The following is a 25,075-nucleotide window of genomic DNA, read 5'->3' as shown; positions in this document are numbered from 1 at the left end:
TCCCAGTGCCCCGTGTCCCAGGTGCCTGAACTGTCCCAGTGCCCGTGATGTGTCCCAGTGCCCGACATGTCCCAGTGCCACACGTGTCCCAGTGCCCGCGCGTGTCCCAGTGCCCGCACGTGTCCCAGTGCCCGTGTGTGTCCCAATGCCCGTGTGTGTCCCAGTGCGCCGCGGTCCCAGTGCCCAAGGTCCCAGTGCCCGTGACGTGTCCCAGTGCCCGCAGCCCCAGTGCCCATATGTGTCCAGTGCCCAAGGTGTCCCAGTGCCCGTATGTGTCCAGTGTCCGTGGTGCGCCCCAGTGCCCATACGGTCCCAGTGCCGCGCTGCTAGTGCCCACATCGCCCAGTGCCCGTGGTGCGCCCAGTGCCCGCGGTGTCCAGTGCCCGTGTGCGCCCAGTGCCCGGTGGTGTCCTAGTGCCCGTGATGAATGCCCAGTGCCCGATGGTGCCCCAGTGCTGCCAGTGCTAGGCACAGCTAGGTGATTAGTAGATGGGCGCGATTGCACTAGAGCACCACCTTGTCCCAGCGGGTCCGGTTCTTTGGGAGTCTGTAGGCACTTTGCAGCGAAGTGCGTGAACTCCCGACAGATGAATGCGAAGCGTGTTTTGACTCGATGACTGGGTGATGGCCCAGGGCCTTCTAACACAGAGTGCATCCTTTTCCTTGCCTTCCGCCTCACCGGACGGTTGTGCCCCAGCACGCGGGTCCCTCCTCGTGGCCGGCCGCTTGGCGCCCTCGCCGCTTTGGAGATTTCTTGTGGGGAAGCAGGCTGGCTTGGGGAGAGATGACTGTGACTGGCTTGTAGCCTAGACTTTTCGGGCCTCTTCACTGGCGTGGAGCTCGCTGTCGTTACTCCGAGCGGACTGAGCTTTTGCCGGCTACCCCTTGGCTCTTACGCTTCTCCAAAGAACTAGTTTGGTTTGTGGAATCTCACAGAATCCCCTTCAGTAGAGCCAAGTCTGTGGGGTTGGAAATTTATAAAAGAGACCAGTCAAGTGACGCCCGAGAAGCTTCATGCAGAGAAGAGTTTGGTAAGTTCTGTAAGACTTTGTAGTTCCTTGAAGCGAGTGGAAGATACACGCAAAGAAACGCAGCCTCTTGATTTAGGGGAGGGTTAGAATCCATTTTTAAGGTAATTACTAGAATTCGAAATGCTCTTTGTTACATTTTACAGATGCAGTATTTTCTTTTTCAAAATACCATGAATAATACTACACTATAATGTGTCATGCTATCATGACTTTCTAAAAGCCAGGATTTTCAAAACAGATTTGGGATGAAAAAGTTTGGTTTCAGTAACACTGGACAGTAGTAAGAGTTCGTTATTTATATTAGTTTAATTTGGGCAGTTTTGTCAGAAATTTGACCGAAAATAAGCAGTTCTTTGAGTGTGACACTTTTGAGTATTTGGTTTGCCAGAGAACACGTGATGGGCAACTTAGCAGATAGAGGCTGGAGTAAGAAAGACTGGCCTCAGCTACTTGTGACACGGGGCAAGTCACTTTACCTCTGTCTTCCCCAGTTTCTTCAACTCTCAAAAGAGGCTGATAATGGCGCCCATCTCTCGGGATTCCAGTGAGAAAATGCCTGGAAAGGGCTTGGCCCAGTACCTGGCACGTAGTAAACATGATTTAAATGTTAGCTGCTGTGAGTCCTTATTAGTAGGGGCAGCTACATGGCTTAGTGGGCAGAGTGCTGAGTCAGCCTCAGGTGCTTCCTGACTTTGTGACCCTGTTTGCCTCAATTTTTCATCTGGAAAATGGGCTGGAGAAGGAAATGGCCAACCCTTCCAGGAAGCATGCTGAGAAAACCCCAAACAGGAACCAGGAAGAGGTGGACACAAGTGAAATAACTTGAGCAGCAACAATTCTTGATTGTTATCATTAGGTCTTCATTTTGATTGTTGCTCTTTCAGGATTGAAATTGGGACTTTTAAACCAATGCTGTATAGCTGCCATCAGGATCAACCACTGATTTACCGGTTTGTGAATACAAAAGCCATTCCAGTAGATGGGGATATTTTTGAAGAAGCCCATCGCACGTGTTTTGAGTTGTAGATCATAAAAATGCCGAGTCCTGTTCCTGTGGGTGCGTAGGGTAGCATTAAGGACCCTCGGAAATGATCACTCCACCTCATGCCCGCCCTCGCCTACCCCCCATCTTTCCCAGAGTAAGACGTTGCAACTGCTAGAGAGAGGAGGTCGGTCGTCTGTCTGCCAGGGCAGGGTCCAGATTGGAGCCAGGGCCTTTTGTGTCCTGAAGGGCAGCCACAGTCAACCAACTAATAAGTGAGTGTACCGAGATTTCAGCAGAGCTTCTCATCAATTCCGATGCTGTTAGAGTAAAGATGGAGAGTTCTGGATTAATTAGCTGATGTAGTTGAATGTGTTCAAGTTTGATTGGATGGTTCTGTGTCAGAAGGACAGGACTCTCGAGGAGGATCCCGTGGTCTCTGTGCTTGGCTGTGGGCTATTTAACATTTGGGTCAGTTCTTTGTATTAAAGCATGGAGGGTGAGTGGGGCTCACCATGGGGAGAGACAGCTAACACACTGGATGGCTGAGTCAGGAGACAAATGGCCTCGAGAGCCACAACGTTGGGCCGAACTTAGTCAGATACGGATCAGTAAGGACCTTCCATCCAAATGGATTTCATCTGAAGGCAGTTGTTCCGAAAAAGATGGAAGTTCAGGTTGGGTCAGCAGCAATCTGTGGCACCAGAAAAGCCAAGAAGATGCCTCCGGAACATCCCATGCCCGGGGGCTTTGGGCCGAGTGGCGCTCGCTGCCCTAGAATCATCTTCCTGGGAACCCAGGATGACTGATGAGAGCACCCGATGAGATGGTGGAGGAGGACCGAATGTGCAGGGGGAGGAGGAAGGTGCCAGAGCTGATGCGAGAGAAGATGAAAAACTGACTTCCGTAGTAGAAGGGTTTCCCATAGCAGGAAGGCCTGCTTCTTTATATGAAATAGGGCCTAGGAGTAGTTGGTTGGGGGGTGAGGGGGGATGGTGTTGTTAGAACCAGCCATAGAAACTTATCTTCTCTAGTTGAGAAAGTAAACACTCTACCAGATGCCATTTTTACAGAATTACATACTAATCTTGCTAATGGAATTGAAACATTTATTGAGCCCCTACTGTGTACCAGGGACTTGGTACTAGGTACTAGGGAGACAACAGCCCCAGTCCCCAAGGAGCTTACCTGTTGGTGGGAGAGAGGCTTTGAAAGCCATCATACCCAGAGTGTGTGGTGCCTAAGAGTCTGGGTGCCCAGCAGACGGGCGCCTTTCTTTGGCTGTTTCTCCTGCCTGTCCTGGCTCCCGGAAATCTCCAAAGTACATTTTTTTTTTTTTTTTTTTTTGTGGTAGTCATAAGGCTTTCCCCAGAGGCGGGTAACGGGAATATCGGGGGCCCCAGTTTTCCAAAAGGATCAGGGGAATAAGGGCAAGTTTGGCAATTTCCCTGGATTCCAGGGAGATTCTGAAAGCCCCTCACTAGGCCACTGTCCAACTGAAATTGGGATGGAGTTCAGTCATTTAACGTTCTTGATTATCTTGATTACTGAGAACTCCTTGGCCTCCTAAAGGCTGAAGAGAGTACACAGTACTCTACCAGAGACTGCCCAAGTCTGCCAGGGTAGTGGCCAGACAGGAGGAGGAGGAGCTGTTCTGGGTCTGCACGGGCCCTGGGATGGGGCTGCTCCCATGAGCCCAGTTGGTCTTCCTGTGCTCCCTCCAAAGAACACAATGGGGTCCCCCCTCCCCAAACTGACCCTGTCCAGGAAATCTCTTTTGTAGCTGAGACTCAATCCATGATTATAGTACCGAGGCAATTCAGAATCTTTCACACAGGATTGTGGGCTTTCTATCCTGCTCAGTTGGGGAACCTTTCCCATCTGTGAAATGAGGAGGTTGGACTTCTGGCCTCTGACCAGAATTAAAGACTTCTTTTTAGTATCTTGAAACCCTTTGGCAGGCAGTTGGGCAAAAGCCTGTGAAATCCCTCTCTTTTTAAGATGTATAAAATGTAGATGACGACGATGATAAAGGAAGCCAGTCCTTTGAAAATAGTAATCAGAATGCTTGTGGATCCTTAGGTTAAGAACCTTTGCTTTAGATCTCTGATTCTATAAATCAGTGATTCCCAGTAAACCCCTTTCAAAAAAATAAATGTTAGAAACCTTTAGGATAATTTAATAAACTAATTCTGTTCCTTTAGATTTACTTGTTAAATACTTAACAACTATCATTTTTGCCCCCCCTCCCCCTCCCCGAGTTCTAAATTAAAATTTACATTGTTTACAATATAACTATTTTCTACCTATACTTAGGAAAATTCTAAATAGGAAACTAAAAAACTCTTAATGTAGAAGTTGTAATATCTAATGTAGGACGTAGTCTATAAGAATGAAAAGAAATAAGCTAGCAACACCTTTAACATAGTCTTGTTTTTATTTTTTACAGGGCAGTTAGAATGATGTGATTTGCCCAGAATTACTCAGCTAGTAAATGTTAAGGCTGGATTTGAACTCCTGACTCCAAATTGGGTGCTCAGTAGAGTGGATACACTGTACTACCTAGTTGTCCTGTCCCCTAACATAATCGTATATAAACTGAATTTAGAGGTTGGACCTTTTAATTTGAACAAAGGTTTGCAGTGCTTGTTTCAGGATTAAATCTGTTTCCTCATTGAGCTTATATTCCTAATTTTGATTTAAAAATCAAAGAGAAAATGATATGTGGTGGAAAATGATAGAATTTTTATGAATTCTCATTGGGAAATGGAAATTTTTTTATTTTTAGCCAAAAATATATAAGGCTAACATTTTTCGATCATGTTTATAGGTCAAAATCCAATAATATATCAGTTAAATTTTAGTTTTCAAACTAAAATTTTTCATCTGTTGCCAATTTATTAACCAGAGACACGATATATGTCAAATGGGATTGTGAATCCAATTTAATTTATTGGAATTTTCAGGAAAATTTTTATTGGAAGTTGCTTCTAAAAATTTTAGATGATTACTGATTTTTTTTTTAGGCTTAAACAGTGAATGCTAGTATTGTGCTGTATCTCTGTCTGCCTTTCCCAATATGTGAAATTTGTTTACTTTTGAAAAGATGACTATTAAATATGCTGATCTCTGTAGCCATGTTATATAACCTGATCCCTCCCTCAGGTGGAAAAGGATGGTCAGTGAAGAAAACAATTAACTTTTCTCTCAGTTCAAATAGACAATTCTCTTTGCCATGGGAGAACAGCCAACACCTCTGTTACCCTTCTAAAGTATACCATGCTCACTGCATAAAATGGGCAACCAGTAAGACTAAAAGAAATCTTGATTTTATAAAATAAATTATTTTGACAATCTCATCAAACAGGCTCTTCAGCTTGTAGCATCCTCTTTGATGCCAGAACTTGTTTGTGTCTTCTGTAAGTGCACCATTCATTTTTCTTGTTCTGTAAATTCCACAAAAGTTGGACTAATTGGTTTGGTTTCTTTCAGAATGCGAGTTAATTAGGTTAAATTGTCTTTCCCAGTTGTACATCCTTTCTTTTTCTTTTTTAAATAGTATTTTATTTTTCCAAATACATGCAAAGACAGTTTTCAGTGTTCACCTTTGCAAAACCTTGTGTTCCATGTTTTTCTTCTTCTTCCCCCTCCCTCCCAGCCCCAGATAGCAAGCAATCCAATATAGATTAAATGTGTGCATTTCTTCTAATCTTATTTCCCTTTTTATCATTATCATATCCCATTTATCATCATCAAAGGGGAAAAAACAAAAGAGAAAAAAACCAGGTGAACAACAAAAAGAAGATGGAAATACTATGCTTTGACCCACATTCAGTTTCCTTACACCACAGTGGGTGTAGGTGGTTCTTTCCCTCATAAGTTTATTGGAATTGCCTTGAATCATCTCATTGTTGAAAAGAGCCAAGTCCATCATAATTGATCATCACATAATCTTGTTAGACAATGTTGTCTCAGTTCTGCTCAGTTCACTCACTACCAGTCCATATAAGTCTTTCTAGACTTTTCTGAAATTAGCCTACTTGTCATGTCTTATAGAACAATAATTTTCCAGTACATGGAAACATTCTTGCAACATAAAGTAGCACGTGTACTTCCATTTTGCCATTAGCAAATATTTTACAAATATAGTTAAAATTACTAGGTTATGATTATTAGGTGTCTTAGCTGGTTACATTTTGCTTTTTTGAACTTTTTCTGTGATAACTTATTCAAAACATTCATGTGTTTTGAAGAGACTCCCTTTTTTAAAACAAAAAACAGGTGTCATCTCAAACTTTTTTTTTTTTTTTTCCTGAGGCAATTGGGGTTAAGTGACTTGCCCAGGATCACACAGTTAGGAAGTGTTAAGTGTCTGAGACCAGATTTGAACTCAGATCCTCCTGACTTCAGGGCTGGTGGTCTATCCACTGCACCACCTAGCCACCCCCATCTCTAACTTCTTAACAGAATTGTCTCCAGACATACATTTTTTGATTGTTTGGCTCATGGCAAAATTATTTTTCTGTAATGGAATGAGCTTTGTCATTTTTTATAATTTGGCAGTTCACGAAATATAAAAATTCATTTGTTTTTCTGTTTTCTTGTTCACAGAAATGAATGAATCGATGTTTTGTGTTTTCAGATATTTTTTCCACTTCAGAAACAATCAACATATCTTTCATGTTTTTACTGTAAATGTTCAGACAAAAGACAAGGCTTTAAGCTTAGAATTGCAAGAATTTCTCCAAAAATTATACAGTAGGGTTGTGGATATTCAATATAGACATAAATTTAAAGCCAAATTTAATGTATTCCTTATCATATTTTCTCTTTTTCATGCTTGTTAATATAGGTAAATCAAGATTTCAGAATTGTGACCTATCAAAGTACTTTTGACTTGTTTTCTGATCTCCAAACACTAAATCTGAATGATAATTTTGAGATTTCTCTTGAACACATTTTTCTCCATTTTAAAAATACGTTTCCATCCTTTATTCATTGATATCTCATTGGGGCTGTGATAATCTTCAAAATAAAAACATTTCTACAAAAATTTCATTGTACTATAATCGATCAGTGTAAAACGGTACCTTGCCAGTGTAATTGCAGACTGTTGGCTTGCCAGCTCGATGCTTCTGTGACAGTGTAGCCCAGAAGAGATGACCAAACTAGCTGACCAAACGATGAAAACGGATAGCTAGTCATGACATTTTTCCACTGGCTAATGGCAAGTGCCGTTGTATCATTCCTACACTTATCTGTTCTTTTGTTTTACACAATTCTTATATGACTCACCCTTCTAAGAAAGGGCTTTGTTCTTTGGACTGTGGACCCGAGCACATTTGTCACAGCGAGCCGCTGATTGGTACTGTCACCCACGAGCAGGGAGTGTTGTTCCGCCGGTCCCCTCCCTTGTTCCCCTGTCTCCTCCAGGGCAGGAAGGGCCTCTCCCGATCCCTCCCCTTCCACTTCAGCTGCTCTGAAGTCACAAAGACCCCTAACTTGTCAAATCAAGCAATCTTTTCTACAACTTCACTCCCCGTAGTCTTTGAGGCCGTCGGTCTCTCTGGTTCCTCTTCCCTCCTACTTGTCTTACCTGTGACTGCTCCTCTGCTGGCTCTTCGTCCAGGCCTTGCCCGCCAACCATAGGTGTTCCTCAGGTCTCCATCTAGGCTCTCTCCTCCCCCTCGGGGAGCATCAGCTCTCTTGGGTTCGTTCAGTGGCCTTCTTTCTTGGCTGCTGATTTTCGGCTCTCCCTCTCCTGCCCCAGTCTCTCTGTTGATATTTGTGCTGCAAAAAAATAAACACTCATAATTTCTTGATTACATGGTAACACATTTGATGAGTACACGTGATTACAGGGTAACTATGACAAGAAAAGGAGAAGTGGATGCTGCTGGTAAAGACCAGCTCTTGAAATGACGTACTTCTGATTTATTAACATTTTCTTCATGATTTGTCTAAATATTCAAGAATTAGTGTAGCCTTATTATCTGAGATGTAAGTGCTTGGGAAGCTGGGAGCCCCTCTGGGGCTGTGTACAGACTGCAAATGAGGGCCCAGGTGTCTGACCATCTATGGGGAATTGAATGTCTGTTTTTGGTAGTTGGAAAACAATTTGATAACAGGTTGAGAAACTGCTAGAACGTGCTAGAACAGTTGGAAGGGGCCAAAGGGTGATATAATTTCTTCAGGAACGCTGAAATTCTCAAAAATGTTGTGCATGATCATGATGGGTTTTGAACTGCTGTGAAAATAACCTCTAGTGCTGTGACCATGCACATAGTTGTAACAGGAAAAATGAATTTGTAGCTTAATTAGGCAATTATTTATTGTGAAAGGAAGGAAAGAAGGGAGGAAACAAGCATTTATTAAATGTCAGGTATTGTACCAAGTGCTTTTTAAATGTCCCATTAGATCCTAAAAGCAACATTGGGAAGAAGTTTCTGTTTTGACCCGTTTTATATAGAAATTGCAGCAAGTAGATTTTAAGTATCCAAGACTGGATTTGAACTCAGATCTTTTGCCACTTGCTGCAGTTTTATCTACTCTACTACCTAGCTGCCATCTTAAGGCACCACTAAAGAATTTTTAGTTTGAACCCCTCGGGCTGTCATCCTCACAAATCCCTAAGTAAGAACCAGTGCTATAACCGAGTCAAGAGTGCTGATTCTTCTCCTAAATCTGGCCTTGGCCCTCTTTGACTAGAGTCTAGAAAGATTAGGAAGCACTGCCCTATTCAGGAATTCTCTCCCCCCTTTAGAATGTAAGCTTTTAATGAATACTTCCCCCTCTCCCCCATTCATTCCACAGGGGAATTATCATTACCACTGGTTGTATCCAAGTTGGTTTTATTAGAAAAAATTGGACAATCAGGAAGGAAATTAAGACAATAGACATAGTAGAGCAGCAGAATACAAAATAAAAAATAATTATGATACATAACAATTACAAAATTAAGAGGAAAGAGAGAAATTGCATTTAAAGTACATAAACTATTGGGGTAGAGATGGTCAGTCTACCAAAATGTCTCAAAGGCTTTTATAAATACAACTTCAAAATGCTATTTGCAAAGATTATGATAGAGGACAAATAATTGGATGACTATTTATTCCTTATGGTTAGACCATACTGACATAACAGTAAAGATTATATACCTTTGGTTGCATATAACATCTAGAAGTTACCTTGTGTAGATAATGTAATTAATTTTTTAAGAATAGGGTGATTAAAAAAACTATTGGAAAGACTTACATGAATTGATGCAAAGCAAAGTGAGCAGGACCAGAAGAACATCACACACAGTAAGACAGTAAGTCACACACAGTAAGATGATGAAGAGTTGTGAATGACTTAGGTATTCTCAGCAGTCCAGTAAGCCAACACCATCCCAAAGGACTCGTGATGAAGCCTGACATCTGCCTCCACAGAAAGAACTGATATTGATTACATACAAATGGAATTGTCTTATTTTTCACTTTAACTTTTTTTCTTTTGAGTCTTGCACAACATGACTAATAGGAAAATGTTTTGCATAATTGTACATGTATAACCTATATGTTGTGATTGCAGTGTCTCAGAAAATGGGGATAAGAGAGGGGAAAGATAGCTTTGGAACTCACGTCTTAAATTAAGGAACACCGAATATACAAAATTGTACATGTAATCGGAGGAAAATATTATTTAAAACAATACATTAAGAATTAGAAATGTTTATATTCTGTGACCCATCAGCAAAAACTTGTTTAGTGCCTTCTATGTGCATTCTACCTTTCTAAGCACTGTGGATAGAAAAAGGCAAAAGCCCCTGCTCTGGAGGAGTTTACACTATAAACTGGGGGAGACTGCATGCAAACAGATGCAAAGCACCCTAGGCCCAGGATAAATAGGAAATAATGAACCACAGAAGGCATTGGGGAAGACTTCCCGTAAAAGATGGGTCTTGGTTAGAAATGAAGAAGAAGCTAGGGAGGTGGGTGGTCAGAGAGGCTGGAGAGCAGCCAAAGAGGGCCTGAGCTGGGAGCTAGTGGCCAGTGGGCCAGGGTCACTGCAAAGCAGAAGAGGGGGCCAGTGGGGCTCAGGGCTTTGTGTTTGATCCTAGAGTGATAGGGAATCCTTGGAATTTATTGGGCTTGAGAAAGAGGGAGGAGTCTACCTGTTGGTGGGAGGCTGGGTGGAAGGTCAGAGGAAGGAGGCCTCAAGGCCAAAGATGTCGCTTCCGGGTGCTTTCCCTCCTGTGTCAATCCCAGGATCTGGATTGTTCTCAAAAGCCCCCTGAACTTGGCTGGGGAGGATGCTGGACAGCCGCGCCTTTCACAGTGAGACCTTGAGAAGTGGATGCCCTCCCAAGGGCCACACCAGACTCAGAAGTGGGAGCAAGCTTTACCTCCGGGGCCGATTGGCCAGACGTCAGTCAGTTAGACTGGATCAGGCTTACAGTTGGAGTTACAGTTATCATCTGACCCTTCCATGTGTCCTTGAAAAAAGCACCCTGTGCCCATCAATGACCCTAGTCGGTTTGGGCCAGTCTGGGAACTTTGTTGTTTGGTGGGAGATATTTTAACAAGGTGTTTTACCCCTCCCCACACCCTGGTGGGCTGTGTGTGTGTGTGTGTGTGTGTGTGTATGTGTTTTGATAATAGCTTTTTATTTTCACAATGCATGCAAAGGTAGTTTTCAACATTTTTCTTGCTTTTGGATTGTTTCTGTTTGTTATGTTAAGGAAAGGTGAGGAAATTAAAATCGTTCTACTCTGCACTTGACCTGATTCCTCATTTTGTCAAGTCACACTTTTCGGTTCTGGAGTTCTACTCCCAAAATGCAGCTACCTGAAGCTGCTGTCTGAAGAAGGTCGGGACTTGGCCCTGAGGAAGGGCCATGTAGTCACCAGTGCGCTTTCTCCCATAGCCCGCTGGGTCCAGGGCCAGATGCAGACCAGCATGGCTGCCAAGGGCTTGGAGGCCTTTTTAGGTCTGTAACGGGGCTCACTTTGAGGCAGTGCCCATTGGGGGAATCAGTGGAGCAGAGATTGCCTTCCTGGCCCAGAGAAAGGGAAGACCCTCACAGTGTCTGGCCCAAACCAGAGCAATTGCAGTTTGCTTGGGCCAATCCTGGACCAAACGTGGCCCGGTATCACTCGGGCCCTTGGCCTGTGGGCCATCAGCCTGTGCCCGGCTCCCCCCGGCGATGCGTCTGCTCTTCCCCACTGTGTCATCATGGCCTGCTCCCATGGGGAAACGAGGTTGTAGTCTGGTGCCAGCCACATGGTCAGATGCTTAGGGACAAAGAACACGTCTGACTTGGAAAGGCTACCAGCCAAAAACCAAGGGAGATTGCCCAATTTGCCCATGATGGTGCCCCCCAGGGCGCCTCTGGCCGACCAGCGAATTGAGCCTGCCTGGGATTTTGGCCCTGACAACCCCAATTCCTGGGCTCCACCAGCCGCACCTGGGACCAGAGTTGGGCATGGGCGTGAGTGCCGGGGTGAGCCCTTTATTGGGCAGTGGTCCACCCCATTGAGGTGGGCAGCGCATTGGAGCAGGCCTTGGTGGGAGGAGGGAGCCCCCAAACTGAGGGTCTGCGAGCCGGGGCTGACCAGGGGTGTGCCCGAAGGCCACCAGCATCCCACCAGGGAACCAGAGTCGTGCCATCGAATATCCTTAAAAGGTAAATCACCCAAGGGTGAGGGCCCGGGCGTGGGGTGGGGTGGGGGCCTTTCTCTCCGAGTTGACAGTCAGATGCTACTGCGGAGGGCCCCAGGCCCTGGGGCTGGCCGGGGACCCAGGGCAAGCATCCCAGGGGGGTAGAAAGGTGATAGGAAGACCCTCTGGGGTCGTTGAACTCTCCTTTTTGTATGGAGTATTGGCATGGGGAGCCCGGGGCCCCAGCATGGCGTGCCCTCCTCAGAGAAGGGGCTGGGCTCTAGGGAAGGCATTGAAGCTAAAGAAATAGGTTTAAAGGGAGAAGCCCCCCCGTTGGGGATCCCTCCTGGCTGAGGGGAGTCTTGATGGAACTGCTTTTCTGTAGAGATTGTGAGAGGCAGATGAGCCCCCAAACACAATGCACCTCCCTTTAATTATCGGAAGGAATTAATTTAGACAGAGCACCAGCCCCTTTCCCAGAGGCCAATTGTAAGTTTCCCATCCCCGACCCTTCTTTCCAGGGTTAATAAAAAAGCCTTCTTCCTCCCAGCCATGGGGGCTGCTGGTGTCCTTGATCTTGCTTGGGGTCCGCTTAAACCTTTATTCCTTTTGTTGACACACAGGGCCATTTATTTCTCTGCTTTCTAGTGGTTTTGTTTTTTTCTTTTAATTTTCAGGGAGTATTGTACTTTGTGGGGTCTTTTCTACATCTGTTGATTTAATCATATAGTTTTTATTAATTTATACTTAATCATATAGTTTTTATTAATTTATACTATTTACATGGTTTATTTATAGGTTTACTGTGTTGAATCGACCCACATTCCGGTATAAAACCAGCGTCATCAGCACATATAATCTTTCTAATCATTGTTGTTGCTCATTAGCTAATATATTATTTTAAATGTTATGTCAGTCTTCATTAGAGATAGTAATAGTTTTATTTCTCCTTGTTTATAGTTATTCAGGCCACATTTGTGTCCTGGTGATAGGAAGGGCCCTTTTTTTGTTGTTGAAAACACCTTGTGTATTATTGGAATGGGTTTTTCTTTGGATGGTTGATAAAATCCACTTGTTGATCTATCTGGAGTTTTTCTTTTTCTTTTTTGGCTGAGGCCATTGGGGTTAAGTGACTTCATGAGGATCACACGGCGGGAAGTGTTAAGTATCTGAGGCCAAATTTGAACTCAGGTCTTCCTGACTTCAGGGCTCTGCCCTATCCACTGTACCACCTGGGCTCCTTTAGGACCTAACAACCACCATTCCCCAGTACATTTTCATTAAGGAATTTCTGACAGGAATCAGAAAGAGCCTGGGGCCTTCTCCCAAGCTCTACCAGAGGCATTTGGTGGTACTGCCCCGAGTTTAACTGTGTGACTCTGGACAAGTCACTTTGCTTCCGTCTGCCTGAGTCTCCTCTAAAGTCAGGAAGCTCTCAGGCTGTGTACGCCCCGCGCATTAGGGGCCAAATAGTCCTTGTTTCCTGCCTGCCTCCCAGCCATGGTTTTTTCCATCATTGCTTCCTGTTCTTTCACAAGCACGGCCTCTGACTTCTGCAGAATTGTCAGGTCTTCTCAGCCAGACCTTGCTTTCCTCAGAGTCCAGAGCTTTCCTTATGTCCTCCCTCTCTGCAGAGCACCCACCGGACATTTCCCTGAAAAGTCGAGATCTTCCCTTGTGAACTCCTTGTCCTTCAGCCAGTCCTCATTTTATTAAATGCCTACTTGGGTGTCAGGGGCTGTGCTAGAAGAGTGAGATAACTACCCCTGGGGAGAATTTTACCTTCCTGGGTTTTTTAAAGTAGTATTTTTTTTTCATTTATATGTAAAGACATTTTTTACCATTTCATTTTTACAAAACTTTGAGTCCCAATTTTCTCCCTACCTCCCTTCTCGCTCTGTCCCTTAAATGGTAAACAGCTTGATTTAGGTTATTGTGTGTGTGTGTGTGTGTGTGTACGCATGTGTGTGTGCGTGTGTGTGTGTGTGTGTTGCCGACTCCATTGGTTCTTTCTCTGGATGTGGATAACATTTCATGAGTCCTTGGTCGTTGTCCTGGCTCACTGTATTTCAGAAAAGTTACGTCCCATCACCCAGTGTTGCTGTTACTGTTTCAGAAACTGATGTTTTCTTGGTTCTGCTTATTCACTTTGCATCAGTTGGTGCAAATCTGCAGATTTTGGTGAAGTCTTCCTGTTCCTCATTGCTTAGTGCACAGTAGTGGTCCATTATGTCCCCATGCCGCAGCTGGTTCAGCTGTCCTCCAAATAACGGGCATCCCCTCCAATTTCCAGCATTTTTGCCACAATTGAAAGGGTTGCTGGGAACGTTTTTGTACATGTGGGGCCTTTTCTTTGACCTCTGAGATACAGACCTAAGGCAGGTCTTGCTAGATCAGAGGGTAGGATGGTTCGGTTGACCTTTGGGGGCATGGTTCCAAATTGCTCTCCAGAATGGCTGGATCGGGAACTTCCCTTCTGATGTCCTTGTATAAGACTATGCCCCATAAAGAATGTGCACTGAGGGGTTCAGTAAAAGATCAGTAGGGAGAGAGAGCACTAAGGCTTTCTAGAGAAGGGAGTGCTTGGACTGTCTTTTTTTTATTATTATTATTATTATAGCTGTTTTATGTTTCAAAATACATGCAAAGGTAGTTTTTGACATTCATCCTCGCAAAAGCTTATGTTCCCAAATTTTCTCCCTTCCTCCCCATGACAGCAAGTTAAGCAATGTGGGTTAAATGTACGCTTCTTCTAAACATATTTCCACGTTTATGTTGCACAAGGAAAATCAGGTCAAAAAGGGGGGGAAATGAGAAAGGAAACAAAAAGCCAGCCAACAGCAGCTGTGAAAATGCTGTGTGTGCTCCACCCTCAGTCCCCATGTCCTCTCTCTGAGGGCAGATGGCTCTCTCCATCACAAGACCATCGGAACTGGCCTGAATCCTCTCATTGTTGAAGAGCCAGTGGACTGTATCTTCAAGCAAAAGAGGGAGAGAATCCGGGCTGGGGCTTGGGAAATGCGAAGGATGCCCCGCTGTGCCCGAGCCACAGGCAGCCCCCGTTCGGCCACATCCCTGAGGGCGAAGCAGAGAAGCTGGCATTCAGAGTCATCCAGAAAGAAAGTCCCTTGGGCAGGGGGGGCTAGAGTGAGAGAAGGGAGGTGGGAATGGTGCCATCGGGGCCTCCTGCTGCCAGGCTCTCCTCCCCTCTCTCAGTCGTCCTTACTTAACCCACTCTGGCCAGCTCTTCTCTCTGAACCGTCTGAACCCTTGGGGAGTCACCCTTGACCCCTTGCCCTTTCTCCATCTCTGATTGAGCCCAGCCAAGCCAGCGCCCTGGCCACTTGTTGGCCCTGGCTGCTGGCCCCCCCACCCCACCCCCAGGCAAGGCTCACCATCTCACTCTCCACAAGATCCTTCCTCCCCAGACCTCCCACAGGGCCCTCGTCCCTTCCTCTGGGCCAAGACCCCTGTGGCTAATCGTAAAGGAAACGTGGAGGCCATTTACCTTGCGCTCCCCCTGCCCCATCTTGCAGGATAAAGCGACCCACTGCTGACCAAGGCCAACCTCCATCCTGTCTCCCCCAGCAGACCATCCCCTTAGTCCTCCCCACCTTCTGTCTCCCCTTCTGCTGCCCATAGACATGGCCCAGTCTCTCCCGTCTTGATCAGCTTCTCTGCGCTCCTTCTGTCCTCAGCCACCCCAGCGACTCCTCTCTGATTCCTCCCTGAGCCCAGTGACTTCTCTTCAGGCTGTTCTCCACCACACGGAGCTTGTCGTCCCTCTGGGGCACCAGCGCTGTCTCTGTGTGTGTGTGTGTGTGTGTGTGTCTCTCTCTCTGTCTCTCCCTCTCCCTGCCTTTCTCTGTCTTTCTCTTTCTCTCTCTGTCTCCCTCCCCCTCTTTCTTTCTCTGTCTCTCTCCTGCTTCTCTTCCTCGCTCTCTGACTGCTCCTTCTCTGTTTCTGGATCCTCCTCTAACCAATGTCTCCCAGGCTTTATCTGGGCCCTCTTCTTTCTCTGTATTATTTCCCTTGGTGAGCTCACCATCTCTGTGCTGATGATTATCAGATCTTCTCCTTGCCCAAATTTTTTGCTGACGTGTGCTTTGTATCTCCAGCTGTCCTTCTGACATCTTGAAGTGGATGACACCCCCCCCCCACACACACACACTTATTTTATTTTTAATTCATGGAATAAAATAAACATTTCCACAGTGTAGTATAATTAAAAAGGTGAGTGAACATGGAACAGCAAAACTGTCATGTACAAATTGCTTTTTACTTTGTTGTTCTCCCTAAACCCTCCCTGCTCCAGCCTTTCCTGTTTCTGTGAAGAGAAATCCCTAAATCCTCCCTTTCCCCAGCTCCTGGGCCAGACTCGGCCTGTGCTCCTCCCACCCAGCGTGATGTCAGGGTCTGCTGGAATCCCCCTCTCTCCTCTGACCCTGGCCCCTGTCTGGGGAGGCCCTCATTGCCCTGCCCCTGGACCACTGCAGCAGCCTACATCGGGGTCTGCCCTACTCTGAACAGCCCCTCCCCTCCCTTCCGTGCCTGGAATGCGTCCCTCCCTTGTTCCCGCTGGTGACCTCTCTGGTTTCCTTTGAATCACAGGTCACATCCCCCCCTGGGCCAGAAGCCTCCCTGGCCCCTGCAGCACCTTGCTCCTCATTTCCTCTCCATCCTGTGTATCTCTTCTCACTTGGTACATTCTTTTTACCCCATTTTACAGCGGGGGAAGTAGAGGCATCTGCCCAGGGTCACACAGCTAGTAGGCCTTTGAGGCTCTTTCTGCCGTGCTGCAGCCTCTAGGCAGTTATTGGTGTCAGGAGTAATCCTGCAAAAACCACTGGGAAACTGGGGCGTGAAGTGAGGATAGAGAACAAAGTCTGTGTGGGAAAGTGCTCCAGATCCCCAGGCAGAGAAAGTCTGCTTCCAGCCCGCAGAGCTTGGGCTGAGGGGCTGTGGGCAGCAGACATGAGTTCTGGGCACTTGGGAAATGTCACTGAGCTGGAGAGCAGCCAGCCCTAGGAGCAGGACATCCTCTGGGACCGGACCTATCCTCCCAAGAGGTCCAAGAGGGAAAGGTCTGAGGTGCAAAAGTATCTTAGCAGCTTTTTTAGTATAGCAAAAACTGGAAATCAAGGGAGTTCCCACCTATTGGGGAATTTCTCCATGTATGTAATGAGGTCTTATTTCCTTTAAGAAATGATGAAATTTTTTTTAATAAAAGGTTTTTATTTTCAAAATCCATGCAAAGATAATTTCAACATTCACTTGCAAAACCTTGTATTCTAAATTTTTCTCCCTCCTTCCCTCCCACTCCCTTCCCTAGACAGCAAGTAATCCAAATAAACGTGCAATTCCTCTATACATATTTCCACGTTTATCATGTTGCACAAGAAAAATTAGGTCAAAAAGGGGAAAGAAATGAGAAAGAAAAAAGCAAACAGCAGCAAAGGTGAAAACACCGTGCATTTTCATGTATCATCTCATGCTCTGCATGATGCGTGTTCAGTCCCTCTGTCTCCTCTCTGGGTTCAGATGGCTCTCTCCAGCACGGGCCCAGCGGAACTGGCCTGAACCATCTTATTATTGTTGCAGAGAGCCAAGGCCGTCAGAGTTGGAAAGGAGGAAATCGTTTTAAAGAAAGTGGGATGACTTGGTGCAGAACCAAGAGAGTTGGGACAGACTGAGGTGGGAGGGAGGAGGCTCCTCACCTTCCCATAGGTGGGATGGATTCAGAGGGAGGCTGTCTGGGCCACAGATCAGGCTCTCTCTTTTGTAAATGGGAGGGGAGGGAGAGAACGTAAATGCTCACAAAAAAGTAGGAAACCTCTGGTCTGAGCAAAACAGGATCAGAAAGAGAGGAAAGCTAGTGGGCAGTGAGGAACCGAGACTGATGTGTTCCCGGGACCCCCGGTCTGAAACATCCAGGAGCCTGTTGGTGCTGTGGGCCCCAAGCTCGTGAAGAGACTCAGGGTGGGTGCTAGATCTGGGGAGCAGCAGCCTGGCAAGGGAGTTTGAGGCATCCTGGGGCGATTCAGCGGGAAGACCAATGGGAGAACCAAAGAGAGGAGTTTCCTGAAGGAGGAGAGACCCTCTGTGAGGGCAACAGTCTAGAGAAGTTGGGAGAAAAGAGACTGGGGGGACTGCAGAGCAGTGAAGGCCAGGGCCAGGGGAGGCCCTCTTTGGAAGGCCTCTTGCCAGTCAGATGGGGTCAGAGGTGGGCCAGAGTGATGGAGCCTCTACCAGGAGAAGGCTGCCATTTTGTCAGCAGGTGACGCTGAGGGGCTTAGGTATGGAGAGGACTGGACCGGGGGTGGGGGGGTGGGGAGGGGGGAGAGGGAGGGACCTGCGTGTTTTCAGGGTCCTGATCTTGGGAATACTGGGGCAGGGGCCGGAGAAGAAGGCGTGGAAAGTTGGGAGAAAGAAGAGAATGCTTGGAGCGGACGAGGGGCCCTCTGGGCAGACCAGAGACTGTTTGCTGGCTGAGCAGAGGAAGTGGAAGGGGCCAGATCTGGAGTTGGTTGTCTTTAAAAAGGGGGGGGTGTGAAAGGGCAAGGCCAATAAGGGCCTGATAGATGGCTTTTGTCCCCCTTTGTGTCCCCAAGGCTCGGTGCACAGTCATGTTTATTGAGTGAAATACTTTAAAGATGAGGGCATTTAGGGTTAGGTGCTGGCAGAAGTGGAAGGGGAAGTGTAATGCTCTCTTTGGTTTGGTTTTCTTGGGGTCTCTGGGAGCAGCCTTTGTTTCAGTTCAGTAATCCCCACGAGTGCCGACCATCACCATCACCAAATCCTTTGTTGTCTCTTTGCCTGATGCTGGGCAGCTTTCTGGAGAGCCTGTCAGTCTGGCCTTGGTCTTAGTGGGGGAACTGCAGGAGGCAAGGTCAGTCACCAGGAGCTCGACTGAAGGCGAAATGAATTTTGTCTCCTTTACTCGGAGAGCTTCTGGTGCGCTTGCTGTCTGTGGCTCTCAGTCCCTGCTTTTATGTTCCACACTGAGTATCAATCAATCATTATATCACCAGGAAACCACTATTTGATGTAGGATTAAATCAATGCTAAACTAGATTTAACCATTGTCTCCACAATTCCACTTGTTTCCTTGTAAGTGTCCTTTGTTTCAAGTTCAGAGTTCTGGCCCATAACAGGGAAGACTTCGTTTATTTTCATTGGCTCTTATTTTTTCTTCCTCCCCTTCCTTCTTTCTATCCCTCTTCCCTCTCCTCCAGCTCATTCCCTGTGGCCTTCAGCAATGCCTTTCTCCACTCTCTTTAAAAATCCTCCCTCCCTTTGGTTGCAGAGCTCTCCTTCTGGTCACCTGATTGGGCTCCCGGCCTTAAGTCCCTCCCTTCCATCCTCCACACACCTTTCACATTGCCACATCTGACCCTGTGACGGACCTTTATCCCCCGGTTTCTTCCATCTTGTTTAGAGGAAGAGCATCAACGTTGATAGGCTTTAGTTCTGGGTGCCCATCTCCTCTCTGGACGTCACATTTAGAGGACTTTTGGCTGCGTGCAAAGTTCTCATGGGCCAGAACATGGTGCTGCTTTTACTCCTGCTGCTCTCTTGGTGGGCTGCCATTGCGCCGAGGCTGCTTGTGTTTGTCTTTGGCGGGTTTCCCGGCACCTTAATTCCTCGCCCGTCCTTAACTGGCTGGTCTGTGAAAAACGCAGCGAGGGGGCCTTCAGTAACCTGCAGGCAGGTCCCTCTGCCCTGGTGAGAAGATGGCAGAGGACCTTTGACTGGTAGATGGACCGTTCGTCACTAATTTCTGAGCAAAGTCATCATCTGTATGCTACTGTGGTATTGCTTAGGTTAAGTAGACAATAAAGGATCTCCCGTAGTGATCTGTTATTATAGATCTTTTTTTCTTTCCCTCTCTTGTTTCTAGATATACAAGAATTTTATGAAGTGACCTTACTGGATAACCCAAAATGTATTGATCATTCAAAGCAGTCTGAACCAGTCCGGCCTGTGAATACATGGGAATTTTCCAGCCTTCCAAGCACTACTGTGACAACAGATACGCCACCCAGCAGCCTTAGCCCGAGTGTAGAGGTAAGGGTTTCTGAAGGTGGGCAGTGGTTTTCGGTGGTCCATTGACCAGACAATCTAGTTCTCAAATGTTACTACGAGGGTTCTTTCCCTCTCCAGATTGATTTGTGTAGGAGCTAGACCATTTGTAAATTCTAACTTTTCAAAATGGTTGTTTGTGTGTGTGTATGGGGTGGAATGGCCCTTTCTTTGATTTGTAGAAACTTCTGCTGAGGGGGACTCCCAGACGAGGTTGGTAGCTGTTCTGAAGGTTGGTCATGGAAAATTATCTGAGGGTTCTGAGAAGTGAAGTGACTTGTCCCCACAGTCTGTAGTTCTTGTTGGTCGTTTTTCTTTGCATCAGTCTGGGTAGATCGTTTCATGCTTCTCTGCATTCATCACATTCACATCCCGTTATATTCGTGTAGTGCAGTTTAAACATTCCTCATTTTATGGGCATCTATTTTGTTTCTAATTCTTCAGGTGCACAAAAAAGTGCTGCTGCAAAAGGTTTTGGTGTGTTTGGGGACTTTCCTTGTAATGGAGTTTCAAGGCAAAGTGGACTTTCAGTCACTTAATTTGTAATTTTGAATTGCTTTCCAAAAGAGTTTTAGAACCAACAACGGACTAGAGTGCCTGGATCAAGCAAGATCACAGTTATAAAGCTTGTAGAACAGTGTCTGCTACATTGTGTTTGCTCTCTAAATGGGAACTTCATCACCATCATCGTCATCCTTCCATAGCCCCGCCAACACTGACTATGAAGGGTTCTGGAAAGGTCTTTCCTTGTCTTTTTCCAGCTCATATGTTTCCAGCTCATATGCTCATATTATAAAAGTAATTTTAATTACTTTTTATTATCCTATTTTTTTTGGTCATTTGATTGAGTTATTGGTATCTTATGAGATCATTGATTTCTGATTGCTCTATTTTAGTTTACAGAGAATCCATTTCTTGAGTAAAACTTGTCATTTTCTGTTCTAGGCTGTAGTTGTTGAATTGTTTCAATGTCATCTGACTCTGTGTTGACCCTGTTGGGGGTTTTCTTGGCAGAGAACCTAAGTCACACAGAGTGAAGTGATTTGCCCAGAATCACCCTCAGTAAGTCTCTGAGGTTTTCCCAACTCCACCCTGAAGCTCTTATCTACTGCTGTTCCCCTTGTAATTCCAGAATTTCTGTTTAGCTTTGTAATCACTCATGTGATCCTTGTGGAAAAACCACTTTTCCCTTTTGAGTCTCAGTCAGTTGTTAAGGGAATCATACTTTATATGTTAGCTTTGGGGGCATTTTTAGATCTGTAATTCTTGTTTTTAGTTGGTGTTTCCTTGTATTCACTCAGCTCTGCAGTGCATTTAGGGTTAGTTAGTAAAATTTATTATTCATGAGTAGATAAAGCTAATATAATGAAAAATGACCTTTTTGCCTAATAATTGTATTTCTTCAATGCCATCCCAATTAAATCATTATCCTACTGAATTAGAAAAAATGATAATAAAGTTCATTTGGAAGATTAAAAGGTCAGGAATTTCAAAGAAACAGTCCCTGTTAATTGTATTTTTGTTACAGATTTCCTAATTTCATCTTTATCTGGCCCCATAGGTTACTAGGTTTGATACCTAGGCTGTTCTTTTAAGACTAGAAGAGGTGGAGCAGCTGCTGATCTGCCCGGATGGGAACAATTTCCTTACCTTGGGCTCTTCCTCTAGGAATTCTCTGAATTCCTAGGAATTTTGGCCTTTTTTAGTCCTTCCTCCCTTGCTAAGTCCCTCCCTCCTTCCCTTCCATTTTCCCCAGTAGAATATAAGTCCCGGTTCATTTTTGTCTTTGTCCTTGGCATTTTCCTGGGTATCTTATTCCTTGTTTTATTGAGATGAAGGCTTTGGAAGAGGTTGATCCTTGTGTGCTGATATGTAATAAGCCCTCCATACATGTTAGTTACTGGAACGATTGTCTTGCTCTCGGGCCGACTGGACAGACAGTCTAACCGACAGCAGTGGTGAGACCTGAAGAGTTTGTGGGAAAGAAAGGCTTCTTGGATCCACTGAAATCGGGGACTTTGGGCCCTCTGTGCAGAGGGAGAGATCGCGGAGTTATGGGGACCTCAGCGGGTCCACAGCCTGCTCTAAGCCTGCGTGGTTTTAAGCTGAAGCCCAGCTATGCAGGTGCAGCTTGACCAGAACAGTTGATTGTCGGACCTCGCACCTAGACCCAAAGATGAACTCCCAGGTCAGGCCGGGGGTTCTGTGCACTAGAGGAGGCCCTCTGGAGGCTTCCCCAGGCTTCCCTCTGTGAGTTCTGTTTTCAGGGAGGGACTTTTTGTGGGACGCTTTAATCCACTAACCTTGATCTTCCTGATACACGACTAAGGGACTGGAAGGTTATTGCTCAGGTGAAGGTTTGGAGATTTGTGGTGGTTGTTTGGGTTCTGGGGAATGAGAAGGAAAACCGATTTAAATGTCAACGTATTCCAAAGTACAGAGGAAAGGGGTGAATTTTCTTGTCTCAGATGGAGGCTTTTTTCAATCTGCTCTTATGCCATTTTCCCAAATGGCAAGTACATGCTAAGCAGAGGCTTTAGAACTATCAGGTTGAACTAAAAAAGATTACTGTGGCATTGAAGGAATGACTGTCGCTGTCTTAATTTGGCTTCCCTGTCAAGAAAATAATATTTCGTAGGGACTTTGTGTCACTGTCAGCCTCATAATTGTTAAGATTGTACATGATTAAAAAAAAACTTTTGGCATCAGAATGGTTTTTAAATCTGGGTGATCATTTCTATGTTTAAGATTACTTCTTGGGGGGGGGGGGCAGGAATTGCGGCTGAGATGGTGAGGGAGAGGAAGGGATTCACCTGAGCTCTCCCCTGAACTGCCCCCAGTACCTTGAAGAAATGCTGTAAAATGAATCCTGCAGCCCATAGCAGGTGAGTAGGAAGTGCAAACCAGAACAGGCTTGGGTCAGTGGCTGCTGCCTCGGGGGCAGGGGGGCTCAAACACCCGGTCAGAAGAGATTACAGGGTCTCCTAGCCAGCACTGAGGCAGGATGTTCTTGACTTTGCCCGCCACAGTCCTGGGTTTCAGTTCCAGGATGAGGAGGAGTGCTGGTGCATCACGGGGACCTCCCTCAGAAAAGAGTGCTGTTGGTCACTCGTGGACCAGAGCATGGGCCAGGACAGTCATAAACATGCTTCTCCTTGGAAGAACTGGAAACCGGCAGGTCCCTAGGAGCATTTTTGAAACCAGCTGTCCCCAAACCCCAAAGCGTAAGGTGGTGCACCTCCCCCGTGGGAGCAGAGCCCCCCTTTTAGCAAAGAGTCAGAAGTCAAGAAATGGGCTGGAGGACTGAGAAAAGAACAGAAAAAAGAAAGGTTCTGTGTGACAAGGGAGATCAAAACAGAGGAAGAAGACCAAGTCAGAGCTCCGGATCCATCTCAGGCCACAGAAGAAAGGGTTTAGAAAATCAGGTTAGAGAGGTGGAGGAAGAACCAGGAGGAGCTGGGGGAGTGAAGCAGGAGCTAGGAGGGAGTTTGTATGGGACCTGAACCAAGGGGGGTGTGTGTGTGTGTGTGTGTGTGTGTGTGTGTGTGTGTGTGTGTGTGTGTGTGTGTGTGTAAGGAGCAATGGGGAAGCTACTGAAGAGACTTGGAACTGGGAGATGGAGAGTCGAACAGAGCCTGGGGCCTTGGGTTGTAGACTTGGGGAAGGGAGGAAGGTGGAAGGGGCCTTTACAAAGAACTTTCAGAGGCTCGATGTTACACTGGGAGGCCATTGAGCCACTGGGATTTATTGAGTAGGTGATGTGGTCAGGAACATCATGGTAGGTCCTGGGAGTTGAGAGTCCCCCAGGGAAGCGATGTACATCTCCAGGACTTTGCAGTTCTATTAGGATGACAGGACTGATGGCATATATCCAGGTACATCCAGATGAGGGGGAGCCCAAATCCCTTCCAGAACTCAGGAGCCCTAAGAAGGGTGGGTGGCTTGAGACCTCGGTGGGATAGGCTTTTGGGGTAACCTTGGTAGACTATCTGGAAGCGTGGTAGTTGAAACATATGAATAGAAACTGCCTCCCACCCCCATAAATCAGGAGCCAGGTAAAGAGCATTTTGACACAAAAAAGGTAGCCAATCTCCTGGTTTCAAAGCTCTTATTTCGATATTAGGAATAGCACCCAGTTTGTTTGTAGTCCTAATTTTAGGGTGTTTGCTTATTCTGAGATTGTGTTGTAAGGAAATTTAAGGAAATCTTTCATTAGCAGAATTTGGGTCCATTAGATGATTTCCACAAATTAATTATCAAAAGAAAGCATCTTATTTTAGTTTGTCTTAGTTTCATCCTCCTTGGGCTCCCCTCCTCCAGAATCCCACATGGACTATTCCATTGATTACTGCCTGCGAAAGTCAGTTATTTTTCAAGCAGCAGTTACTGAAAAGGTTTTTAATGGAAGAAATGTTTGCTTGCAGTTGTTCCCTTTTATGCTGAGGTGTTTTGTTTGTTTTAAATACAGACTCTAGGCCAGGAGAAGCTGATTTGAGATCTCTGTGCCTCTTGGGAAAGCTCTCCCTCCAGTATTTCATCAAATGCCTCCCCTTAACCCGAGTGTCCTAAGAAATCCTGAAGCAAGAGGGTTTCATGAAACAGCATTGGTGGCTGCCTTTAACAGCTTTGGAATAAACTCTGGCATATCCCACGGGGTTTTTTGGTGGAATAATTTTAAATTATTTAGGTACAGGTAAAACGAGTGAACATTCAAGGAGGTTTTTTAGGGGACTCATCCATCCACTTGGATTTCTACTGCTATTTAAAGAAATTGTTACTAGCTTTCAGGCCGGATTTTCTTAGCCCCCTTTCCTTCAATCCTATGACAGTTGTTTCGCTCTCCTTAAGCTTTAGTGAAGTGAGGTAAGAAAAGACGGCTGATTAATTTCCTTCAAGCAACTTTTTCAGTCCGCGGCTTTAATGCCTCGTACTTTGCTGTTATGGTGGCAGAATGGATTGCCTGTGCATTCTAACCACAAAGGTAAGCTGCCTCTGGCTTTCAGCCCTTCTCTGTAAGAAGAACGGGGGGAGGGAGGCTTTTGTTCCATTTGTGTTTTACAGTTTAGCTATTTTTAGCTGTTTATGTTTGTGCTCTTAGTGTGAATCCTGTGCTGGGGGCTTTTCTGTTGACAGTCTGTGAAAATAAAGCTTGTATAATAAAGCCGATGAAATGAATTTCCCCTGGCTTTTAAAGGGGACCTTGTATAAATAAGAAAGTTTATATTTAGCTTTGCTCAGCCTCTGTATTTTCTTTTATGTTTTAGTTTCCTTAAATATAAGTTCCCCACGCTCTTTAGCTGTAGTTTAGCTGATGATTTTTATATGGAAAAATCTATTTT

General features: G+C 45.7%; 1 protein-coding gene across 14 annotated transcripts in view; it reads left to right on the top strand.

Moving 5' to 3' along the window:
• Nucleotides 1-25,075, top strand: part of DLG1 (discs large MAGUK scaffold protein 1) — a 271,420-nt gene that overhangs the window by 127,490 nt on the left and 118,855 nt on the right. For 13 of the 14 annotated variants that reach the window (XM_031963577.1, XM_031963573.1, XM_031963574.1 and 10 more), the window contains exon 3: nucleotides 19,555-19,721. In XM_031963577.1, the coding sequence (XP_031819437.1) occupies nucleotides 19,555-19,721 (167 nt within the window). Of the gene's footprint in view, nucleotides 1-19,554; nucleotides 19,722-24,106; nucleotides 24,718-25,075 lie in introns of those variants that run through there. The other variant, XM_031963578.1, reaches the window with a different exon arrangement.

This window comes from Sarcophilus harrisii, chromosome 3, assembly GCF_902635505.1.
Source record: "Sarcophilus harrisii chromosome 3, mSarHar1.11, whole genome shotgun sequence".
Lineage (NCBI taxonomy): Eukaryota > Metazoa > Chordata > Mammalia > Dasyuromorphia > Dasyuridae > Sarcophilus > Sarcophilus harrisii.
Note: the sequence above shows the minus strand (reverse complement) of the source record. Positions and strands in the feature narration are given on the sequence as shown.